We start from the raw sequence: 26,051 nt of genomic DNA, 5'->3' as shown, positions 1-26,051 counted from the left end.
TAGCTCTGAAAGCAGCATCATAAAAAGGTGATAGGAAAACAGGGAAGATAACCTTTTTCTTTGCATTTCTGTGATTTTTACATTATGCCTTTAAACATGACTTGCTTATATATATATATATTTAAAAAATAGATTCATATATATAATAGATTCATATATATATATGAATCTATTTTAAAAATCACTTGCTATTCAGATCATCTTTGCCTCTATTACTGCACATTAAAAGCCTGTTTCCCTCAGATTATAGAAAACCAAGGCTTTGCTCTGAGAGACTATCTCTGACCTTGATCTAGAAATATTTAATGATACACATCAGCATAAGAGTTTCACACTCACACGTGGAAGTTGATGCAGTCCATGTTTTTTTTTTTTTTGCCTTTAGTTCAAGTTCAATGGAGAACAGTTTGTTATTGATATTTAGCATGGGTTCAGCGTGGTATCTTTTGCATGCAGAGCCAATGGTTCAATTTCTAATCAGGTACTACTGTTAGTTTGCTGAGTAACATGGATAATGTATTGACTTTTTTCAGTCAAGTCTTTATTTGCAAAATAGTGATAAATCCCTCTTTTAATATATCACATAAAGTAATAGGGAAACAAATGAGATAATGAGTGAGAAAGTTATGAAGAAGATATTGCTTGATGAATATAGAGGTATGAAAATATAACACAATGTTTTTAGGCATTATTACTATTTAAATTACCATCACTTAAAACTGTTTTAAAAATTTCTAGTGAAGCCACTGCCTCCATCCAGTGTGAAAGCAGAAACTACTAAAAACATTGGATTATTGAAAATATCTTGGGAAAAGCCAGTCTTTCCAGAGAATAACCTTCAATTCCAGATTCGCTATGGTTTGAGTGGAAAAGAAGTACAATGGAAGGTACCTTTTACTTAGAACTTCAGCTTTCCTCATTAAATGCTATTTTTATAATATTTAAGAGTTCAATTGTATTAGATTAATTTTATTGGCATAAAAGTACATTGTCTTGTATTCTGTAGCTATTTTCATTAAATAGATTTGCCTAAGTCTAACCTTTTTAAAGAACAAAGTTTCCTGAAATCCATCATTCCCTGAAGTGTGTTTTATAGAACACAGGTCTTATATTATGTTCCTCAGAAAAAGATTAAATGGTTAAATCAGTTTAGGAAACCCTGTATCACTGTATCTTCCTTGTGTAGTCACGGTATACATATAACATATTCAAGGTTTGGAGAGGTCCTTCATTAAAGAAAAATTTGTGACCTTATTTCATTTCATGTACCCCAAACTAGTTTTTTCCAAGGAACTGTTGTTTCTCTAACATCTGTTAATGTCTTTTAGTACATACATGTTTGATGGAATGCATTTTGGGAGAAGCTGCTTTTCAAACAAACAGAATCATTCCCATAGTGGCAAGGGTGCCTATGATGACATTTCACATCAGCTTTGCGATGGCAGCCTGCAAATACCTAGAAGTATCAGAAACCCTTATTATATCATTAGATCACAATGATATCAACTAAAACAAATGTGACAGTTTAGCTGCTATTGAAGAATACTGAATATCAACGATTTGCTACAGTCGGTCCTATCTAACCAATAGGTTTAAATTCTTAGAACGTCTTTGTAGGTAGAGGATTAGTGGACAGGGATTAGTAGTAGGATAAGAGAGTATTTGGGAAACAAGGTTGCAAGTAAACCAGTTCAAAATCTTGTCATTAGCAAGGGTGTGACAAGATAAATAAGAAAATCCTTGACTTGAAGGAGTTTACAATCCTAGCCTAATTGTGACTATTTCTGAAGTCAGAAAACACAGAATCAGTTCTCTTAATTTTGGAATAGTGTTAAAATTTAAAATAAATGTACTTCAGGGCCCTTTAGATACATATATGTTGGTAATGAGCAATCTAATGCTTTGACTTATTTTATAGATGTATGACGTTTATGATGCAAAATCAAAATCTGTCAGTCTCCCAGTTCCAGACTTCTGTGCAGTTTATGCTGTTCAGGTGCGCTGTAAGAGGTTAGATGGATTGGGATATTGGAGTAATTGGAGCAATCCAGCCTACACAGTTGTCATGGATATAAAAGGTCTGCAGAGATTTTGTAAATGTGTTTTGAAAGTGCATAAGTGTATGCTTCAAATATGGCTGAAAAATATTCCTTCAAAAACATACACACAATTTGTCATTTTGCAGTTCCTATGAGAGGACCTGAGTTTTGGAGAATAATTAATGGAGATACTATGAAAAAGGAGAAAAATGTGACTTTACTTTGGAAGGTATTCTCAATTTTAACGTTATTCTTAAATGGTATTTTTATACTCTTAAAAAATGTACTTCATGGTCCGTAATCCTGTTATTAATCTTTGGAAAGCTCAGCAATCCTGTATTTTCATTTCATTTATGAGATGTATTTGCAGAGAGCTAAGATGTACGGTGGCTGAAGCACTGGCATAGTGTTAGGAGACTTTCATTTTCTTCTCAGCTTCACGTACTGTAGTTATGTCAGTACTATTTTGGCAAAGTTACTTAGACTCTTTGGGCCTCAGTTTTCTCATCTGTGTAAATGTAAGATTGAACTACATGATACGTAATGTTTCTTGTAGTCTAAAAATTGTCTTCATATTTAATTCTGAACAGTGTAAGTGTCACCTTCCCCACAAGCCCCAAGGGCATCTAACACATGACAGAGTATTCTATTTATGTGATGGCATATAAACAGTGGATATTCCGATAGATGATAGCTGTGTAGCCTAGTAATTTTCAAAGTATCCTCTCCCAAATGAATTGATTTCTATTTCAAGTGAATAGTTTATTTGGTCAGTAAATGCCAAATTTAAGATTGATTTGGGAATACAACACATGAAGTCAAATAGTATTTCTGTCACTCCAAATGTGAATTGTAAGTTTAATACCCAAGGTTGAATGAGCACACATTTGAAAATGGTTTCCTGATGAAAGACCAAAGCCTATGTAAAAGTTGTGGTATATAAGAATTTATGTTCATTTGGTTTCTAAATCCAGTTACTCTATAATTTCATTTGGTTAATAATCAATGCAATTTCTAAACTTTTCCATTTCAATACTTCTTAAAATAATTTTTTATTATTTTATCTTATTTCATTTCTTTTATATTGCTGTCTTTAAAAAATTTAGTTTCTTTTTTTATTGCTCTCTTTTCTTTTTCTAGCAAACAATTCCTTCAACACATTTTAATATTTCCGACTTAAAGTTAGCATTAAGAACTGACAGACATTTATGAGACATTTATTGTATTCTGAACACTTCATACATATCTCTACCTCTCGGTGAATTCAGGGCCTGTACTCTGAGAGACTGAGTGGGCGGTTGAACCCACCGCGGAAGGGGGCACTGCTGAATAAGAAACAACAGCCTTGCCCGACAGAGTATTCTTCTCATATTTTTGGTTTTATCTCCATGGGAGTGCTCCAGATATCTGCAAGTTTCTACAGTGAGGGACAGGCAGTGATGTTCCTATGTTTGTGGTAGGGCCAACTTTGAGCAGAATTTAAGTAGCTTTGCTTTGTCTTTGATTTATCCTTTCAGAGCTGTAGTCAACAGCCCTTTGGCCTAGGCTATAGCTACCCTCTCCCATCGCAACATACTCTAGAACAAAACAGTTGTCTTTCTCCAGACAGTTCTTATATTTTCCTCATATCATGAATTCCACATTTCCTCAGCAATGCTGCCAATAGAAGTTTTTGTAATGATGAAAATGGTTTATATCTGCATTGTCCAATATGGTAGCAGTAGCCACACATGGTTATTAAGCACTTGAAATGTGCCTAGTGTGACTCAGGAACTGAATTTTAAATTTTATTTAATTTTAATTAATTTAAATTTAAATGGGTGCAAGTGGCCAGTGGCTGTCTTTTTGGACATCAAAGCTCTGTGGGTTCTTTAAGGATGATGTGTGGGAGGGAGACAGTACCCTTGCTAATCTACCATCTTTGCAGAAACTTGAGTGCCTTATATTAATCAAATTGCCTTTCATTAATTTTGTTTTGTGCTGTTTTGTTGTGGTTTCCTAAACTGACATAATAGTTCAATGATTACGGTTCTCCAACTCTATGCTTCTTAAACTGCGATAAGATTTGCTTAAGGAGTAAGCCACAAGGCCACAGGATAAGTATGGCACTTTAAAAAAATCATTTCTCTGGCATTTAAAAAATATTAAACTTTATGTTAAGGCAGTTTTAGAGTTACAAAAAGATGGCAAAGATAGTACAGAGAATTCCTATGTATTCCCACACCAAGTTTTCTCTAGTATTAACGTCTTACACTAGTGTGATACATTTGTTACAATTAATTAAGCAAGATTGATATGTCATCATTAACTCATCTGCAATTTATTTCAAATCCAAATTTCCTTAGCTTATACCAAATGTTCTTTTTCTGGTTCAGGATTCCATCCAGGATAGCAGATTACATTTAGTAGTCATACCTCCTTATGCTTCTCCTGGTTGTAAAAGTTTCTTAGACCTTCTTTGTTTTTATGACCTTGACACAATTGAGAAGTACTGGTCAGGTATTTTGTAGAATCTCCATCAAACGGGTTTTGTCTAATGTTTTCTCATGATTAGATTAGGGTTATGGGTTTGGGGGAGGAAGATGGCAGATATAAAATGCCATTCCATCACATCATATTAAGGATACATTCTACCAATGTGACTCATCATGGTTGATGTTCACCTTGCTCGTCTGGCTGAGGTAGTGTTGTCTGGTTTCCCACTGGAAAGTTACTCTTTTTTTCTCCTTTCTCCATTTTAGTTTTAAAAATGAAGTCCCGGCCGGGCGCGGTGGCTCAAGCCTGTAATCCCAGCACTTTGGGAGGCCGAGACGGGCGGATCATGAGGTCAGGAGATCGAGACCATCCTGGCTAACATGGTGAAACCCCGTCTCTACTAAAAAATACAAAAAAACTAGCCGGGCGAGGTGGCGGGCCCCTGTAGTCCCAGCTACTCGGGAGGCTGAGGCAGGAGAATGGCCTAAACCCAGGAGGCGGAGCTTGCAGTGAGCTGAGATCCGGCCACTGCACTCCAGCCTGGGCGACAGAGCGAGACTCCATCTCAAAAAAAAGAGAAAAAAAAAAAAAAAAAAAGAAAAGAAAATGAAGTCCCAATGCTTAAGGAGTAGGAGCTATGTTCCACCTACTTGAAGGTAGAGGACCTATACACATTATTTAGTGTTCTTCTCCATGGGAGATTTGTCTGTCCTCCCATATTAATTAATTTATTTATTCAATCATTTATTTATATTAGTATGGACAATGAACATTTATTTTAGACTTGGGTCATAATCCAATACTACTTTATTTTGTTGCTCAAAATATTCCTGCTTCAGTCATTGGGAGCTCTTTTAATTGACTCATGTTCCTTTGACATGCCCCCATCAGTGTGGGGTTTTTTATTTTAATTTTTGAGTACTGTTAAGTTTGACTTTATTAAAATTAAAAACTTCTATTCACAATAGCAAAGACTTGGAATCAAGCCAAATGTCCATCTGTGACAGACTGGATTAAGAAAATGTGGCACATATACACCATGGAATACTATGCAGCCATAAAAAAGGATGAGTTTGTGTCCTTTGTAGGGACATGGATGCAGCTGGAAACCATCATTTTCAGCAAACTATCGCAAGAACAGAAAACCAAACACCGCATGTTCTCACTCATAGGTGGGAACTGAACAATGACATCACTTGGACTTGGGAAGAGGAACATCACACACCGGGGCCTATCATGGGGAGCGGGGGAGGGGGGAGGGATTGCATTGGGAGTTATACCTGATATACGTAATTGATGGGTGGCTCGACGAGTTGTGAGGTGCACGCACACCAACATGGGTAAAAAAGGCACAAGTATACATATGTACACAAACTGCACGTTATGACACATAGTAGCCTAGAACATTTAAAGGGTAAGAACTTAAGGTATAATAATAATAATAATAAAAGATAAATAAATAAATAAATTGATTTAAAAAAATTAAAAACTTCTGATCTGGGAAAGACTGTCAAGAGGATGAAAAGGTAAGGCACGGACTGGGTGAAAATATTTGCAAACACGCACATCTGATAAAGGACTTACAACCAAATTACACAAAGAAATCTTTAAGATTCAACAGTAGGAGAACAACCCAATTAAAATGAACAAAAAAAAAACCAATTATCTGAAGAAAAACCTAACCAAAGTAGATATACAGATGACAAATATGAATATTAAAAGATGTTCAACATCATTCATCACCAAAGAGTTGCAAATTAAAACAAGATATAACTCCACACCTATTAGAATGGCTAAAAAAAACCCAACAACCTGACAATACAAATCGCTGGTGAGCATGCAGGGCAGCAAGAACTCTCATTCATTGCTGGTGGAAATGCAAAATGGGACAGCCACTTTGGAAGACAGTTTGGTAATTTCTTACAAATTTAAATGTAGCCTTACCAGCCATATAATGCAACATTGCAGCCTAGGTATTTAACTCAGGTGATTTGAAAACTTAAGTCTACATAGAAACTTGCATATGAATGTTTAAGCAACTTTAGTTATAATCACCCCAAATTAGAGGCAACTAAGATATCCTTCAAAAATGAAACGATTCTGTATACTTCTGAAATGGTGGGTGTATAGCACTATGCATCTGCCAAAACTCCTCGAACTTCATAACACAAAGAGTGAATCTTAATGCATGTAGATTAAAAAACAAAATCATTTAGGAGGTTGGAGGATCCCAGGATTGACTGTAGACTGTGACAAAGGAATCTACTTGTATTGTAAGCGTATGAAGCAACTTCACTGGAGGTGGTGGGAGAAAAGGCTACTTTGGAACTTGAGGGGAGTTGTTGGAAATGTGTGGATCTTAGGACTAAAGGCGAAAGAAACTGTACATAAGCACTGTACTCTAGTTGACATAGTTCTTACAGGGCTATGGGCTAACAATTATGGTACTGCTCTACATGTACACTGGAAGGGGACAATCAAGTAAATGGATGGTGGATGGTGGGACCCAGATTTCTCACTGTTGGATTGGGAGGTTACACACAAGCACAGGATGATACATGTGGCAATGAATTAGAGTTTGGGATACAAGTATGAACTTATATCTAGCTTAATATAGATATAGATAGATTCTGGTTTAGGATGCATGTAACTTTTCATGATTTGTAAGCTAAGAGGGCCTAAAAGTAATGACATCCAGTAGTAAGGCATGTGCCCAGACTTATTTCTAATACCATCGTTCAATAACAGAAACAAGGGCCATTCGGAGAAATGGCTAATTTTAGAGTTGGGGCAGAAAATACACGAGATTAGCCTGGAGGATCTTGTAGTACCACAAAGTAAGGACGTTTAACATTCTCTTACTTGATGGTTACCAAAAAAAGTATTCATTAAAACTGACATAGATTTTTCAAATAAAATGCAAAATTTACATAACTTTGAGATGTTTCTTTCTGGGGGTGGCTGCTAAAATTTTACTTCCAACCTATCCAGATGATTCTTGGCAGGGATACATGTATATGTGTTTATTTTTCTCTGCCATTTCTAACTTAGAGGCATCTCACTGGCAAGAAATTGAGATGTACTGTTCTAGTCTATGATATACAGTCCAGCCTTCTCTGGCTTTATAAGGGATTGCCAGCATTTAATCTTACCTGCCACAGGTGAAGTTGATTGGGGAAACGGGGTACATGGTTAACCTCTGTGGAACATAAGAATAGAATTGAACTAGATACCTATTTTACATTGGAATCCTTAATGACCTGATATTATTATTTTTTAATTATATGACAGAAATGCTGGGGTGTCATAGACACTGTTTTGATATCCTGTTACTCTTTAACCTTTGCAGACATTCTTACATTCTAGATAATCTTCCAAGCATATCAGAGGAAAGGAAAATGAATGACAAATCTTACTATGATTAATATATGATGATGAACACCTTCACAGCTTTTCTTGCTGCTTTTCATTATCTGAGGGTTATTTCTCGTTCGCTTTTTAGATGAGAAAACTCTCTACCCCTTATCAGTCTTTCATTTCTCTAAAATTAGAGTGAAACTTCTTGGTAGAAAAGTGTCTTGATCATATCCCTACTTTATTATCTTCAAATGATTTATTCTCTGGGCCTTAGGGAAAAAAACCTCAAAAAGGGGAAAATAAGTTTGCTATGCTCTATAACCATCCAGATACCTTCACGGAGTCTGTGGCAGAGGCAGACTCTATCCCACCCATCTCCCCAGCCTCTCAGCCTTGTAATAGTACCTGCCCTGATCTGGCCCCTGCCTCCTAATGAGAAATGTAGAATGAGAGTTATGTGAGCTCAGTTAGTATAAAAAGCACTGCAGCCCTTAAACTAATCAATTTCTATATTTACTACAGCCCCTGATGAAAAATGACTCATTGTGCAGTGTTCAGAGATATGTGATAAACCATCATACTTCCTGCAATGGAACATGGTCAGAAGATGTGGGAAATCACACTAAATTCACTTTCCTGTGGACAGAGCAAGCACACACTGTTACGGTTCTGGCCATCAATTCAATTGGTGCTTCTGTTGCAAATTTTAATTTAACCTTTTCATGGCCTATGAGCAAAGGTAAGAAGAGGTTCAGAGTAGTAATCCATTGCCTCTTTTAATATTTAACTTTTGCAAACTCTCCTATTTTAAATTGTCTTTCAAGCAACCTGCAATTCTCCGCATCTGAAAGTCTCTCTTTCACCTTTCATCTCTTCTTTGTCTGGAAAAATAACAAAGCACATTGTACAATGATCATGTAATACAGTCCTTGAGCTTTCATGTGGGAGAACATTGTTGTAATGGTATTCTAATATATGAGAATGTTTTAGTGAATCTAATACTTAAATCTTTTGGGCCAATGGAGATCTTTAGGTCAATAATTCTCTCTCCCTATATACATATACATGTATATATTTATATTCACACATACATGCATATAAATATGTAAAAATAAGTATATATAATATTAAATTTATGTTTAACACTATGTAAAATAGTAATAGCATGACATATGGATGCAGGTTAATTGTTGAGACTTAAAATTACTATGGACTTCATTTAATGTGAGTGACGAACCTCCTTGCATTAATTTTGATATATCTGATTAATCAGAGAATTGAGACCCACTTTCAATAGGAGTTTCTACTCTAGGTTACATATTCAAAATGTAAATTTTTAACGGAAAACACAAATTTTCTGTGTCTCTACCAATCTATAGAGGCCTTTCCAAATGTTACCTCCTTCTTGAAATCTTTGCTTATTGCTTTATTGGATATGCCCTATCTCTTCTTTAAATCTCAGAGTCCTTCCTGTCTTTCTTAAAGTATTTTGTGTCCTGCTTTACATTATGATTACCTTTGTATGTATAGTGTAAGCATCTTACGAGTTCCATAGTACCCAGCTCAATGTTTTACGCTTAACATTTTCTAAGTATATATATTCTAGAAATATCTGTAGAATGCCTCAGTTGGGTAGGTAGTGGGAATTGTAATGTGAGAGAAACTATAATGGTTGGAGCATCCAGAGCCAAATAGGTAAGACAGGTATTAATGAAAAAATCATATAAGTGAATGTCTATTTGCAAACTGAGATAAGGGCCTGCAGGAAAGGAATATAATTTTATGAAAGGAAAGAAAGGATCCTGACCTGGCATTGAGATTCAGAGAAGCAACCTTGAGGAAGTGGTACTGAACTGAAATCTGAAATGTGAGTAGGAATTAAACTTCCCCAAAAGATGTAGGGGAGGGCAGGAAAAGCATTGGCTGCTAACACGATCAGCCAGATCAAAAGTCAAGGGCACATGATAGAAAATGAAGACAGGCAAAGGTGACTTTGGTGTGGAAAATCATGGAAGGCAGAGAGGTAGGTTGAGACTTGGCTCTCAGGGCCTCGTAGGCATGATAGGAATTTTACCCTCAAATGTAGAAATCTGCTGGAGGCTTTTAAGTGGGATGCTGTACAGGTGGTGTTAAAATGAAAAGATTTGTGCTTTGAGAGTATCACTCCATCGGTGGGAGAGGATGCTTAATCGGCTTGTGCAGTATTCCATATGAGAATGCCTTTTCGAATACATCACAAAATTGCTTTTTTAAGGTTTTAGGTAGTACCATGTTTCTCTTCAATATCATATATTCCCATATCTCTGTTTAAATGACTCTCATGATATAAAAAATAATTGTCATGTATTATATTTATTTGTGTAAATTGTCTGTCTTCTCTTCCTTATCCCCTTCTTTAGTAGGTTATAAGTTCCTCAAAAGTATTAGTAGATTTTTTATTAATTTTTAATTTAAAAATTGATTTCCTTCTTTTCCCCTCAGTAAATATCGTGCAGTCACTCAGTGCTTATCCTTTAAACAGCAGTTGTGTGATTCTTTCCTGGATACTATCACCCAGTGATTACAAGCTAATGTATTTTATTATTGAGTGGAAAAATCTTAATGAAGATGGAGAAATAAAATGGCTTAGAATCTCTTCATCTGTTAAGAAGTATTATATCCATGGTAAGTTTACTATACTTTAGTGAGTTGCTCTCATGGATTATATGACACTACAGATTATTAATTTAATTAATATAGCCAGTTAATGAAAACTTCAAAAATAGAGATGATACTACCATCCTAATACATATAATCCTATAACCTTTATCAAAACATTTAATTCTCTTTCTCTTCTTTTCTTTTCTTCTTCTTCTTCTTTTTTTTTTTTTTTAACAGGGTCTCTCTGTGTTGCCCAGGCTGGAGTGCAGTGGAGCGAACATGGCTCACTGCAGCCTCTATCTCCTGGGCTCAAGCTATCTTCCCACCTCAGCTTCCTGAATAGCTGGAACTATAGGCACATGCCATCACACCCAGTTAATTAAAATTTTTTTTTGGTAGAGACAAGGTCTCACTATGTTGCTCAGGCTGGTCTTGAACTCCTAAGATCAAGTGATTCTCCTGTCTCGGTCGGCCTCCCAAAGTGTTGGGATTACAGGCATGAGCCACCAGACCCAGACTAATTCTATTTCCTTTGACATTTTCTCATTTTAATATTTTATACAGGGGATATCATATCATGTCAATTTTCTCCTCAATTTTTTCTACCATTGTTTTTAATGATATAGCATTTTATTCCAAAGTCTACTTAAACTGTTTAAGATTATGTTGCTTCTAGCTTTATCTTTTCTTAAATCATTTTTTAATAGCTTTTGATATCTTCTGCCAAATTGTTTCCTCAAACTGTGTACCACCTTATAAGGCCAGTAGCAGTGAGTGGGAATGCTAGCCTGGTCAGAAGAGCTAGAACTGGGTGACCTAGACCAGGGTATTCTCCTAAAGGTAGACCAATTATCCCAGGAGGTGAGTCAAGTACAAAGTATAAGTGCACAAGACAGCATTTCTAAGTCTGAGTAAAGATTGAGGGAAGTTAACTAGGGAGGCTAAGGATTGCTATGATCTTATTATACAATATCATACTAAGGACTCATACCATTATTTTATATCAGGGACCTAGAATTTAGCATCAGGGTACATTTATTTGCAAATTTTTGACCTGAATTTAGTTCATTACCACTGCTGCCCAGGTGGTTACTCTCTGTGCTTTTCTTTAAAACATGAGGATATAAAATTTAGGCTTCACAGAGATCTCACTTCTTCTGGATATATTCTTCTAGAATATTCATATATTATTAGAATTTGTGAAAATCATGGATCGATCCACCTGGAGCTTTGCTATAGGGTTGGTCATTTTCTGTGGATCAAAATCCCAGGTATTGCAAAGGGTCTCGTGGTCTCTACCACCATTTTGTTTGCATAGGATTTCACAAGACTATTTAGTCTCCCAGCTACCTTGAATGGAATGGGGAAACTAAGTAAGCTCAAAAAAAGGAATATTGCCCACTTTGGGGGTAAGGGAGAGGTAGTAGAACATATTGCTCTGGAAAAGGAAATGAAGGAAAAAAAAAGCTCATACACCCTGCACTTGAACAAATTGGCTATCACTGGAACATGGCTTTGAAAAATTGCAATCTTCTGTCTCTGGGTAAGATTTTTTAGAAAAATATTTGGAAAACTATTGTCATTACTAGATGATTAGAAGTGCTTAAGTGTGTTTTGAAACTCCCTTGATAATTTAATCCATAAATAATAAGTAATTTCTATGTTTGGAAATATGTCACTTTAATTCTTTTTTAAAACGTATGTTCCACTCTACTGTTAATTACGTATAAATGAGCCTTTTATGTATTTTTCTCCTCAGATCATTTTATCCCCATTGAGAAGTACCAGTTCAGTCTTTACCCAATATTTATGGAAGGAGTGGGAAAACCAAAGATAATTAATAGTTTCACTCAAGGTAAAAATCATAATTTTAGTTTCCTTTTACACCAATGTGTGTGCCTAATTTGTCAGTAGTAATATTGCCATCTGATTATTCTTTTTCTGATAGATCATGGAAGAATCCAGAGTCTTCTGTAGATTTTTCATGGTGAGGTTCCAAAGGAAATATTTTTTTCCTCCAAAAATAAAACTGGAGCTATAGAAATAAAGTCACTGGGCCTCTTATATTTCTGATTCATCTTACTGTATTTGGAATACCAACATTTTGATTTTGTTATTACTTTTTAAATTGTCTTCAAATCTAAGCAACCTAGCAATGATATTTCAAGAGATAAACATTTCATCTAGTGTTAGAATAAAAATCATTTAAAAAATTCATACATGTATTATTCAACAGATATTAATTGAATATTGTTCTAAGCACTGGGGATTGAATCATGAACATAAGTTTCTGCCCTTATGGATCTTAAATACCGGTGCTCTAATTGACAATGATGGGCAATAAATAATTATATAATGTCAGATAGAAATAAGTGCCATGAAGGAATATAAAAACAAGATAAAGGGATGACATTAAATGTGGCATTTTAGTTGATAGCCAGAAATGGTCTTTCTATGGAGGTAGATAATATTCGAGTAAAACCTTGCAAGTGCAGTAAGACCCTACTTGATATTGTCAGTAGATTCTTGGAAACTGCAACTTTATGCAACATGACGTACAGGAGGTCCTTGAATAACATCATTTTGTTCAAGGTAGTTTCATTATAATGTTGATGAGAAAAAAAAGGTTTTGTTTTACATTGCCATTTGACTTAACATTGCAGTTTCCAAGAGCCTATCAATGATGTTCAGTGAAGACATAACTGTACAAATAGCAAAAGCATTCCAGGCAAAGGGACAGTGTGTGAAGAGCCCCTAAAGAGTGGGGATGCTTGGTGGTTCAAGAAACAGCAAGGAAATCAGTGTGTGTGGAGTGAGCAAGATAGAGATTGGCAGGTGTGGAAGGTTGGGTCCTCCAGGAGTAGATACTGAGACAGTCATCATAACAGTTTTGACACCTTGACCCCTTATAATGTAAACATGATCAGATAGAGAGGAATGACAAATGAATAAATTTGAAAAAATACTTTGCTAATTTATAGTAGATATGATGCTGAACAAAATAGTATTTTATTAATGTGATCACAACATATTTTTATCTTCCTGTTCTTTATTTTATAGTTTTGAAGGTGATAGAGATTTATGCTGAAATCAGAAAATGTCTACTATAATTTTTGATACAGAAAGAAATTAATATTTCCTCAAGTTTCTGAGTTGTATAAATTGTATTTCTTTTCAGATGATACTGAAAACACCAGAATGATGCAGGTTTATATGTGATTGTGCCAGTAATTATTTCCTCTTCCATCTTATTGCTTGGAACATTATTAATATCGCACCAAAGGTATTGTACTCGAGGTTAAGAATCTTTAAGGCAAAAGTCCTTAAGCATATTCAAACCCTGATTTAAAACCTTCTAAATCAGGAATATTAAAGTCTTCTAAGTGCTTTTATATGTAGTCTGTATACAATTAAAATAGCATAAAAAGGAAAGGCCTGTTGTCAGGAAATGGCATTCCATTTTGCTAGGACTATAAGAGTTAAAGAATGAGGAAAGAAACACGAAATGCAGCTTAACAGTTAAAGACAGGTTTTCTTTAGATAAAACCTGTGAGGGGCTTCTGGCCAATTTTGGTCAGAAGCCCTTTCTCTTACAGACTAAGAGTATATATTGGTTTTAGGGTGAGGGGGCTTATCACAAGCTTGGAATGTTTATGTGTGAGGGAGAAGTTTATGGTGGAGTTGGAATGTCTCTGGGAGGAGGGGAGGTTATCTTGGGGCTGGCATGTCTCTGGTCAGGGAGGTTAGAATGTTTCTGGTTGGAGATGTTATTTGTCATTTATGGTCATTTATGGTCATTAGGCTGATGCCCTTTGGATTTAGGTGGTTTTTGATTAAGGTGAATTTTAAAATGAGGTGCTTGTCCATGATGGTGATGCTCTTGCTCTGTCAAGGACAACATAACTTCAAGGAATAATTTAGTTTTTTTGTTTTTTGTTTTTTTAATGTATGTACATTCAGAAAACAACAAGCTTATAACAGGAAATCCTAAGCAGTATGTTCTTGGAGGTGGCCAAAATGACTTTCAGAGTTCTGCAGTTTGGGTCAAGGACTTTTTGTGGTGAAGTGGGTGGTAAAAGTAGCCTTTTAGTGGCGACCTGGAGCTGTCAGTTCATTTATGATCAGCAGGCACTCTGCTTTTTAGAAATCAGAACTGTGTGGCTCAGTCTGCTTGGCTTGTCAGGCAAATAAATGACTGAGTTCCGTGGATGGTGGCATGGGTGCCATGGTAATCTCTGTGCTGAGAAGTCCAGTGTGGTTATTTTACACATGCCAAATCTCTGTAGAAACCATTGTCTTCAGGCAAAAAAGAGGGAGAGGAGATTTTAGAATCAGAATTTATCTTTTAGTTAAGTGAGTTGATGGGGCCACATCAAGTGGAATTTTTTCTGGTACCCACTTGGTGGCCATTTTTAATATTTCAGTTTTGAGAGAAATCTATGCCGTGTTTAGCATGGTGCTTGGCACACGGCTTTCAATAAGTATTGGCTATTTCTATTATTACTATGATTTTCGGTTTTGGTCTAGATAAAAGTTTGGTAGAAATCTTCATGGGCTAGCATGTGAAAATGCATCTTACCCTACAGAGGTATAGTTGATCTGGTGGACTAATTTCTAGCTTGTCTATTCACTAACTGTTCACATTTTCAATATGAATGTTTTTCTCTAATTTTGATGCCCTGTTTATCCTTTATAGAATGAAAAAGCTGTTTTGGGAAGATGTTCCAAACCCCAAGAATTGTTCCTGGGCGCAAGGACTTAATTTTCAGAAGGTTGCTTTTTCAATTTTTTTAACCCAGAATGTATAAGATTGTATTCTAGATGCCATATGACTTATAGAGCATTAAGCTTTTTTGAGATTTAAAAGCTCGTATTTTATTCAGTTCATCTTAATATGTATATTTATTATATATTTTCAAGAATAGCGGGATGCAGGGATTTGAAATCAGGAAGAAACAAATTTCAGTGCATAGTTTATCGTATGAGAGTTCACAATATACATATGTTGCTTCTGTGTCACAGCACATAATAAAAATTATAAAGTTAAGGGTCAATCTGATGGACAATAGATACTTGGATACACTTTTTTGGTATAAACTGTCTTTAGGCAAAAGGCTGGAATCAATATTTTTATTGACAATAATTAGCCTCATAATTATTTAAATAAATTAGAAAATTATATGATCCTCAAATATTACAATCTGAAAAGTGCAGTAATCATAATAAAACTTATATTTATGCAGAAGTTCCTTTCAAGTACAAGTATTTTATGAAAGTTAGTCAACTATAATAAAATAATTTGTATTTACTTCTATAGTAGGATTTTTCAGAAGGCTCTAAAGTTTATTGAATGTTTTGTTAATTCTCATAATGGCCCTTGAAGCAAGGTTAGCTTTCTACTCATATAACTGGAAAAATAGAATTCAGTCAAGTCAAAATACACAAATTTTTAAACAATACTTATTGGGAGGTTATTATCCAGGTTCGGTGATTGCATCTTTGTCATTAGTCACTTGTTAAAAGTCTTCAATGATTTCCTTTTGAACACAAGATATAAACTAAAGCCTCCTGAAGCTATAAATAGTACTCAATGACCTCTTTCTACAATCTGTTATCAACCTAACTATGCGACTTTTTCTGTCTGTGGGCCTTGATGATACCTTTACTGTTCCCATCCACCTACACAGAGCCTTCCTTGTACATGAAGATCTTGCTCTAGGCCCTTCTTTCCTGATGCCTTCCTTTAGCCAGTGTAATTCAAAAGACTTTCTACCCCCTTTAAGTTCCTAGAGCATTGTATTGTTTTATTTATTGTGGATAGTGCTCTGATTTCAAAGACTGTATTTTATCCATCACAAATATTTGTGGTATTCCTCCTGCTGTTGTATATATGCAAAGCACTGAGATACATATTCTTACATTTATTAAGATGTTTACTGACATTCTCAATGTTTTGATTTCCTCTTCTGTGAAATAGGCTACTTACCTTATTAGGTTGTTTGGGATACTAAAAAAGATGGTACTTGTGACATAGTAAGGTCTCAACAAATATTAGTTATTATTTACATATTTGTGTATTTTATATTACTATTATTATTCTTTCAGTTACCCTATGGGACAAGTGTTATTCTCTCTATTTTACAGAAGAGAAAGCTGAAGTTCATAGTGGTTCAGTAACTTGTTTTAGAGGCAAGATTAGCTTACCAGTTTGTCTGGCTTTGAAGCCTGTTCTAATAGCAGCTGTTCTCTATAGCAGTGGCTTCTTTTTCTTTCTTTCTTCTTCACCATGACCCACAGTGAAAAAACTTAGGTTGGTGCAAAAGTAATTGCAGTTTTGGCATTTTTAATGTATAAATACATTTTGCCTTTCAACCTAGTACACCATACGTAGAGATATGCAAGACCTAAATGAAAGATACGCAAAACAGTTTTACTACTTGCTTGAAATAGAATGTTTTAAAATTATATTTTATTTGTTAAAAATGCTGGTTGCAAGACACTAAATTGATTTCACAACATTCAAGTGGCCTATGATTTGCAGTTAGAAAAACACTGTTCTACAGCTTATCAATGAATAAGTAAACAACTAATATTGTAGACATAATGAACAATGACAAAGATTGAATTATAATTTCTCAGCAGGAGAAAGAATGCCCTGTCTTCAGAAGCAGCAGCAGTGTTGTTTTATATATGAACAATTCTTTTTATAGAAACTTCACTTTGCCTGGTCTAACCAGCCACACTCCTATACACTCCTTACCTGTGCTGTTGTTCACTAAGCCGCAGTCTCCTTTCATTAAAACAGCGTTGTCGAGTTTTTCAAGTAAATATTTTTCTCTCATTTATCTTTTATTATGAATTCATACAGTGACATGTTGTGTAGTTGTGATTAGAAAGTCAAATATTTCCAGAGATTTTTAAAATATCAGTCCTACAAATAAGAACATTCGCACCCACTGTATTTTAAAAATTCTTCACATTTCTTTAATTTACCAGAACTTGAAAAAATGTGGCAATATTTCGATCTACTTGTATATAAGGTCTGTCAGATGACCTGTGATAGCATTCATTTCATCCATATATTCAATATGATTGAATACTTATCCTATACCAGTCACTATAGTATGCCCTGGCATTATAAGGAAAAGAAAAATACTGTATGCTCTTGAGTATACAGTTTAGTGGGGAAGATAATCATTAATACATTTATCATGGAAATAACATTACCATTTTTTGTACAAATTTAGGGGGCACATGAGAAATTTAGTTACATGTATATAACACATAATGATCCAATCACAACCTTACAGTTGTAAACTACATGTTGTGAAAGAAGGGGTCCCATTGTGCTGAGCACTTATAATGTGGGAACCTGGCTTATCGGTGGGGGTGAATGAATAAAGTTAAGCAAATTACATTTGGGCCAAGATCTGGTAGATGAACAATTATTAAGTAGGTTTTGAGGCAGAGATGTGGTGTCCAGCTAAGCACCTGCAAACACTAAGTCATGTGGAAGGCAGTACCCAGCGTATTCACAAACTGGAAATGGGAAGACTACAAGATGTTTTCTTAAATATGAGGGTTTTATGTCAAAAACCCTAAATACTTATCTAAATAAAATTCCTAAAGCTTCACTATATAAGTATATATTAATTCAGGGAATGATCATCTTACTTTTAATGCCACTTAAAAGAGGCTGAAACACTCTCCCTTCAGCATTTAAGCTCTGAAATCTTACCTATGGACCACCATGAAGTGGCTTCTCAGTGTTCAGGAGGGCCATGAAATGTTCAGGCCCACATCAGCAAAATGCAGTGTAAACCTGCACCAAATTCTTTTCCCCTTTGCCAGAAAATGCCTGGCACAAAGGAACTACTGGGTGGAGGTTGGTTGAATCAGGAAATGCTTGAGGACTACGTCCTACCCTGCTGCCACACCTGCTCTCCCTGAGGTGCGCACAATGCTGCCACAGGTCATCTGACAGACCTTATATACAAGTAGATGGAAATATTGCCACATTTTTTCAAGTTCTGGTAAATTAAAGAAATGTGAAGGATTTTTAAAATACCATGGGTGTGAATGTTCTTATTTGTAGGACTGATATTTTAAAAATCTCTGGAAATATTTGACTTTCTAATCTTGTAAATTATTTTTTAAGCACAGCTAACCCACAAGATGCTTAATTTATTACTAGGGCTGACCAGGTGCATAAATAACACTGTTAGGAATAAATCAGGTTTTGGAATATAATAGAACACTTAAAGAGTGAAGGAGAATATAACTTCAAAGATTTTATTAATGATAAAAATCTTGTAAAATTCATTAACTTTTTTCTATTTAGCCTGTTGTTTTAATCTCCTAAATAATTAAAATGTACCTTTTTCTTTTTGAGACAGGGTCTCACTCTGTCACCCAGGCTGGAGTGCAGCGTTGCGATCTCAGCTCACTGCAGCCTCGACGACCCTGGGCTCAATTGATCCTCCCACCTCATCCCCCTTGGTAGCTGGGACCTACAGGTGCATGCCACCATGCCTGGCTAATTTTTGTATCTTTTTGTAGGTACGGGGTTTTGTCATGTTGCCCAGGCTGGTCTTGAACTCCCAGGCTGAAGTGATCCACCCACCTCGGCCTCCCAAAATGCTGGAATTACAGGTGTGAGCCACCACATCCGGCCTAAAATATGCTTTTTAAAGGAAAAATAACATAGCGTAACTCACTTTATATTACTAAAGAGGAAAAGGGAAATTTACCATCCACCCTATGTTTCATATTCATGTTATTTTATTTAATTATTTCATAGGGCTAATAACCTTATATTTTCTGATGATAAAACTGAGACCTAGAGTGGTTCAGTAGCTTGTCTTGATCACCCAGGCTGTCCATGTAACATCTGTGATTCAAATCCAGATCTGTCTGATTCAAATTGATACCTGTGCTATCAGTTCCATATTAAAAATATATTTCTTAATATGCTTAATGCCACTAAATTATACACTTAAAAATAGTTCAAATGGTAAATATTGTTATATACATTTTAGTACCATAAAAATGGGCAAATGATGTGAATAGGCATTTTTCCAAAGAAGATATACAAATAGCCAAGAAGCACAAATGAAAATATGCTCAGTGTCATTAGACAATAGGGAAACACAAATAAAAACCACAAGATGCCCAGTAGGATGGCTATAATAAGAGACAGATAATAAGTGTTGGTGAGAATGCAGAGAAATTAGAATTATCATATACTGATAGTGGGAATGGAAAATAGTGCAACTCTTTTGGTAAATAGTCTGACAGTTCTTCAAAAGGTTAAACATAGAATTATTATATGACCCAGCAATCCCATCCATAGAAATGAAATAGCAAATCCACATGGGAACTTTTATATGAATACGCATAGCAGTATTATTCATAATAGCCAGAATGTGAAAGTAAACCCAATGATGAATAAATAAGCAAACAAACAAAAACCCCACAGTATATTGCAAAGAAAGCAGACCAGAGGGGCCTATTGTTTTTAAAAATAATTCAAATACAAATATAGTATTTTTTAAAGGAAGTAGTAATTTCTATATCAAGTATTTAATTTGTTCTCCAAATTCTGATATTTTGAATATTGATTTTTATGAAAGCACTCTTAACCTGTAATTTCTAGACATCTAACATGATTTTCAAAATCTTCCCTAAAATTAAAAGAATTCTCCTCATTTTGTTGTTTTGAATTTTCAGTGATGAATCTGGAGTGGTTCTTTTTTTATTTAACGTGGTTATTTTTTGAAGAGACTTTCAATTCTATGTCTCCTGTCAATTCTAAGAAATTATATTATTTCTTTGATAATTTCCTCTCCTCTTGTTTCTTTGTTTCTCTTTCTAGAATCTATATGTTGGATGATGGACCCTCTGCATAGATCTTCCACATTTCTTACCTTTTATCTCATATTTTCTGTTTCTTTGCTTTGTGTGTGTGTGTGTGTGTATGCTACATTCTGAGACTTTGTCATACCCTCTTCTTCCAGTGTATCTGTTGGATTTTTATATACTATTATTTTTGTAAATTTCCAAATATTCTTTCTCAGAGTATTCTGTTCTGGTTTTATGCATATTTTCTTAAATGTTGCTAGAAATACAAATTCGAGGATTTTTGTTCTTTTATTTTAAAAATTCTTTTTTCTTCTATACCCTGAATTATCTGTGTTCCTTCTAGTTCATATGTTCCTGTTGCTTATCTTGGCCTCTCTTTTATTATCTCAGAATTTCCTCCCAATATCTGGTAATCCTTTGTTTTCCTTTCATGTTTAGGAATGAAACAGTAGACAGGCTGACTGGGAGCCCAGTGTATATAGGCAGGGATTGTTGCCCTGGGTGAGTAGGCAGGGTTCTCTGGCCAGATGAGGAAAGATGTGCTCTCAGCTAGCAATATCCCATGGCTGCTGTCTTCCTCCCCAGACTTTTGAGAACAAACCCTCAGTCTGGTTTTGAACGGTAGTTCTTACGTGAAGGCTCTTCCGTGTTCAGCAGAGGAGTAGAAGAGCCCCATTCCATATGTAGAACTTCCGTTAGGCCCCAGTTTCCAGTCACAGTTCTCTTTTCTTCCTGTGTTTTTACGTGCCATTTCTTCACGCACTGTCTCTGCTGTATACGGCAGGGCTAATTTTCTTTCTCCTCAGCTGCAGCTGGATATATTCTGGTCTTCAGTTTTCTTTGCTCACCTTCTTTGATCTATACTCTTCCAATTGTTTTCTATCTTTTAGCAGTGAATGAAAATTACTCATTTCTCATTAGCCCTCTCAGATCACCTTCTTCGTGGTGGGTCTGTATTTGACTCATTTACATACTGCCATTCCAACAGAATCTCTAGAGAGACAAGAGAGAAACCTGTTCAGTTTGCCATCTTGAATCAGAATACCATTTCTGTTTATACCTTAAAAATCAGAACCTTAAACACAGATTGAATTTTTGTTGTAAGAAAATGTATTATGCTAACTCAATAGCCTTGCTTTTCTTCCGATTCAAATTTTAGAGTGTAAAAGAACTATGACCTTTCTTACTTTGTTTTGCACCTTTTTACCTTAGCATTTCTGCCTAATTTGTTAAATTTCTTCTAAATCCAAATCACCTGGGTTTTCCCCTTAATGATATTTTAAGCCTCTTTAATTCATTTTCAATTTGTTCCACTTTTTTATTCTTTAATTATTTTACAATATTTTTCTCATTCTCTGTTTTTTGTTTGTTTTTATCCAGCCATGCTGCTATGTCTACATTTATGCCAGCTTTCACAAGAGTTTACTCCATTTAACAACTTCCTTTAGTGGGGCTAAAGCTAGAAAGAAATAGATTTTTCCTTGGGATCTAAAAACTATCTTAGATTCCCCAGCCAGCCCTAGGCCTCCAAATAAGCAGCTCAACAACCTGTGGCCTCCCAAAACACCATCCTCACAGATCTGAATCAGAAGCATCCCTAACATTGCTAGATGGCCTTCCAAATGTGTGGAAGAGCTGGTGCATTTTCGAGTTAAAAGTTCTGTTTAGAAGTAACCATCTCCCCTATGCCCAGAAATGCACATTACTGGGCCTAGAAGTGTATATTTCACTCCCCTAAAAACACAACTTCAGTTTTGTTTATTTTCTTGTTCCTTATGGCCCTCAGGTTATGAGGAACCAGGAGAGAGTATAATCAATCTGCTGAATTTTATCACAGCAAGTAGTAAAGAAAACAAATAACATGTTCTTCTGCTTATTTGTGTTTGGGACAACCTTTCATCTTCCATTGTGTTATAGAAAGATTGTTGGACTAGAAAAAAAGAACTAAGTCAGGGTCCTCCCTATACTTTAATTATCCATGTAACCTTTAACAAATGATCTTGGCAGCCTCAATTGCTTTGTCAGAAAAAAGGGAGACACTTGGACCATATGATTTCTCAGATCTTATTGCTAGATTTTAAAAACCCATGGTAATGAATGGTTCTGTGATCCTATTCTTTACCATTTTTAGCACTTATTTCTATTTTTTTTTATTTTTCTTTTCACTGCTCTCCTCTTTTATTCTTTCTCGTTCCAAACTATCCTATATTGCTGTTGGTTCTCCCTCTTTTAACTTTTCCAGCTTGTTGTTCTTCTCTCCTTTTACCTATTCTGTTATTTCCCTGTAAGTTTTTCCCTTCCTGGGGTTATTAAAGCTGTCCTTAGAGGGTGATATGAAGACATTCATTAAGAAAATGGGAGAAGCCACCTTAGTTCAAAATTTTGCCCTTTCCCAAAAGGATGCATTATTGTAACCTGACACAAAAATTTATAGTCCAGAACCCATGCTTGACAGACAATGTTTATTGAAATCTTTTATCTTTTTCTTTGTGAGTGGTTTTTTATTTTGCTTTCTTATTTTGTTTTATTTTATCTAAACAGAGAACGGACATTCTTTGAAGTCTAATCATGATCACTACAGATGAACCCAATGTGCCAACTTCCCAACAGTCTATAGAGTATTAGAAGATTTTTACATTTTGAAGAAGGGGAGCAAATCTAAAAAAAATTCAGTTGAACTTCTGAGAGTTAACATATGGTGGATTATGTTGATTTAGAACTTAAAATAGATGTATAAATTTGGGTTCAAAATATAGATTTGAGTCCAGTTCAGTTTGGATGTATGATTAATTTTCAAATCATCTAAAGTTTACAAGTAATATTCATGATTTCTGGCTTTTGATTTGTCATATTCCTGGTCATAAAACATTAAGAAAATGAAGGCTGTTGCTGTCATTACATATCTATTAAATGTCATCAAATACGTAGTAGACAATGCTGTAATTAGGTGAACTCTAAAACTGCAACGTCTGACAAATAGCTTTAAAAATACAATGATTGTAAGTATAGAATCAGTGAAAATATTTAGTTTGTATTTTTATGTCCAAAATTTTCCATTTTAGATTCCTTTATAGACACCTCAGCCTAAAAACCAGCCTATTCGGGTGTTCTTCTGAATATTTCCTGGCATTTTTATATCTAACTTTGTTCAGCCTGAGAATTTCAGTTTTCAATATCCTTGAAAATGGCTTAAGTGCTAACTTCTGTTTCAGTTAAAAGAAAGCCCGAAGTTGTGTTTCTGCTGGTCACAGGACAGTGGGAGTTACAGTTCATATAAGAATGACCCTACGTATCCAGGTCAGATGGACCAGATCAGAAAGGAACATCAACTTCTAATCCAGCTTTCTTGTTTAATTATGACCTAAATCTAATTTACTTCCACTAAACCATCCAAGACCTCTGGCAGGCAGGGAAATGGGCAGTGATGCAAGAAAGGGAGACTCTTTGGAGCTTTTACAAATAGTTCATGGTGAGGACAGGACTTTTCTACTTTCAAACAGACCGCTTGCTGGTTTTATGAATTCAGCACACGAATTACGCTGTGTTGCTCACATTCAAACCAAACCAAAGACTGTGTTTAATGAACTCAGTATTCAAATTTATTATATATAAGTATATATATATATATATGGATCCCTTATATTTAGATTTTACTCATAGTTTTATTTGAACGTAGAAAAGAACTCTACAAAAACAGGAAGAATGTGTCTTTCTTCCATTCTTGACTACTAATAGATGTCATTGAAATGTAAAATCTAAATGTGAAATTATGAAAGGATATTCTTTACTGCCCACTGAACACATATTTAATATGTGCCCAGATTATTCTAAAATCTTTAAAAAAGATGCACATCATGAAATTTTGTAAATGAATATACTTTTAATAAAGTTTTATAACTCACTGACAAAACATATTTCAATAGTATATGAGTATGAGATTTCTTATCAAGTATGAGTGAAATATTCTATCTGAATGCATTTGAAGGCATTTACAGTATTTGATTTCAACAGATACTGATAATGACATTTTAGAGAGCATGAAATATATCAAACACGTCATTTGAAGGACGTATGTGATCTTGACTATGGTTATGGGTTTTTTTGTATGTATTCCGTGTTTCATATTGATAGCATCTAATTCCTTTATTTGACAATCTTAATATGTAGGTTCATTTAAATTTTAAGACAGTTCAGTCCATATATAGTAGAAGCCTAAAGAAAAAAGAAAACGGGCAAGCAAATATTTGAAGAAAATTACAGAACTATAGATTTCTTTAGGAAAAAAACAGACATAGGAACAGTTTTCTCTTCATATATTATGATTGTGAATAATAGGAAAAATTGTATTAATTCAGTATTTGTCATGCAGTATTTTAATACCTACATAAGTATTTTATTATTACATTTTGTGCTTGGTATATTTATTCTTTTATGTTTTTAATCACTAACATAATCTACTTAAGAGTATAAAACTATGCTAAATAAATTGTATTGTATCTGGAATATACTTGCCATTATGAAGAACAGCTGGGTATACCATTATTTCAAGCAATGAATCTGAATTCTATTAGTTTAAAAATTGTAAAATTCAAGTTAAATGACATGTATGATATATAAGCTTAACACATTTTCTATAGACCTTAATTTAGTTGTGTGAATTTTTCAATGTGATGTATCAACAGCTTTTTTTATTTTGCATTTATTTTTTCAATGTGTTTACATTGTATGAATTGAGATTTTTGCCTGCAGATTCTTGATTTGTAGTTGCTTGGCAGGATTTTTCTTTGTGATATAATCATTTCTATAAAAAATATGATGTACATTTGTCTTGTGTATTTGTCTTCATTTCACATGTCCATAGTAAATATTTTTACATGAAGTTATTTATAAAGAATAGTAATTTACCAGTGTGTGATCATCTCTTTCATCATCATTGTTCTCAACATGTGATATTATTAGCTCTTATTTTCAGATAGTCCCAAGCAGATTCTCAGTATACAGCAGATAAGTTTTTAATAGTCAACACAATTACTTTACTTTCATACCATATCTTATTTCACAATACAGTTATTTTAACTGTTTTTAGACAAGTTATTTTGGTCATTTCATTTTATTATAATCCACTTTTTTCAATTTTGGGCTAAAATTTTTAGTTTGTGGGAATGTAATTTGCTACAAAATATTAGGAAGAAAGTATTTTCAGAAGATAGCATTTTCCAATAACAGTAGCCAGTCTCTCCTGAGAGCTAAGCACTTGCAGACACTAATTTATTTCTAGCCACAACACCATGAAGCATATTTTTAGAGATGATGAAATTGAAAGGCAGAGAGGTTAATGTACTTGTTCATGGTAGTAGAATTGGAAGAACTCAAGTCTAAGTCTGTCTTGTCCCACTTTCAAATGCTATCTTAAACGGGCTCTTCCTTATGCTTTTTGATATATGGATTTTAGTAAAAAACTAGTTAATTTGTGGTTGACTTACATCCTTTATTATTAACTTAACACACTTCCATTTCTGCCAGTATGACATAATGAAGCAAAATTTTTTAACATAATTGAGCCTTAAAATGTGTGTTTTCTTTTAGCCAGAAACGTTTGAGCATCTTTTTATCAAGCATACAGCATCAGTGACATGTGGTCCTCTTCTTTTGGAGCCTGAAACAATTTCAGAAGATATC

At 34.7% G+C, this 26,051-nt stretch overlaps 1 protein-coding gene across 1 annotated transcript in view; it reads left to right on the top strand.

The window, feature by feature from the left end:
* The window catches only part of LEPR (leptin receptor), a 98,312-nt gene extending 73,118 nt beyond the window's left edge, over nt 1-25,194 (top strand). Inside the window, 11 exon segments of the mRNA XM_017877181.1 lie at nt 739-887; nt 1,919-2,078; nt 2,186-2,268; nt 8,394-8,610; nt 10,353-10,535; nt 12,271-12,366; nt 13,690-13,695; nt 13,698-13,794; nt 15,208-15,283; nt 19,071-19,163; nt 22,914-25,194. Coding sequence (XP_017732670.1) covers nt 739-887; nt 1,919-2,078; nt 2,186-2,268; nt 8,394-8,610; nt 10,353-10,535; nt 12,271-12,366; nt 13,690-13,695; nt 13,698-13,794; nt 15,208-15,283; nt 19,071-19,163; nt 22,914-22,931 — 1,178 coding nt within the window. The 3' untranslated portion in view covers nt 22,932-25,194.
* Nucleotides 25,195-26,051: the final 857 nt, after the last annotated feature.

The sequence above is a fragment of the Rhinopithecus bieti genome, unplaced genomic scaffold (assembly GCF_001698545.2).
Source record: "Rhinopithecus bieti isolate Rb0 unplaced genomic scaffold, ASM169854v2 scaffold_6380, whole genome shotgun sequence".
In the NCBI taxonomy this organism is placed as follows: Eukaryota; Metazoa; Chordata; class Mammalia; order Primates; family Cercopithecidae; genus Rhinopithecus; species Rhinopithecus bieti.
The sequence above is the reverse complement of the archived record's forward strand: the minus strand, read 5'-3'. Positions and strand labels throughout refer to the sequence as shown.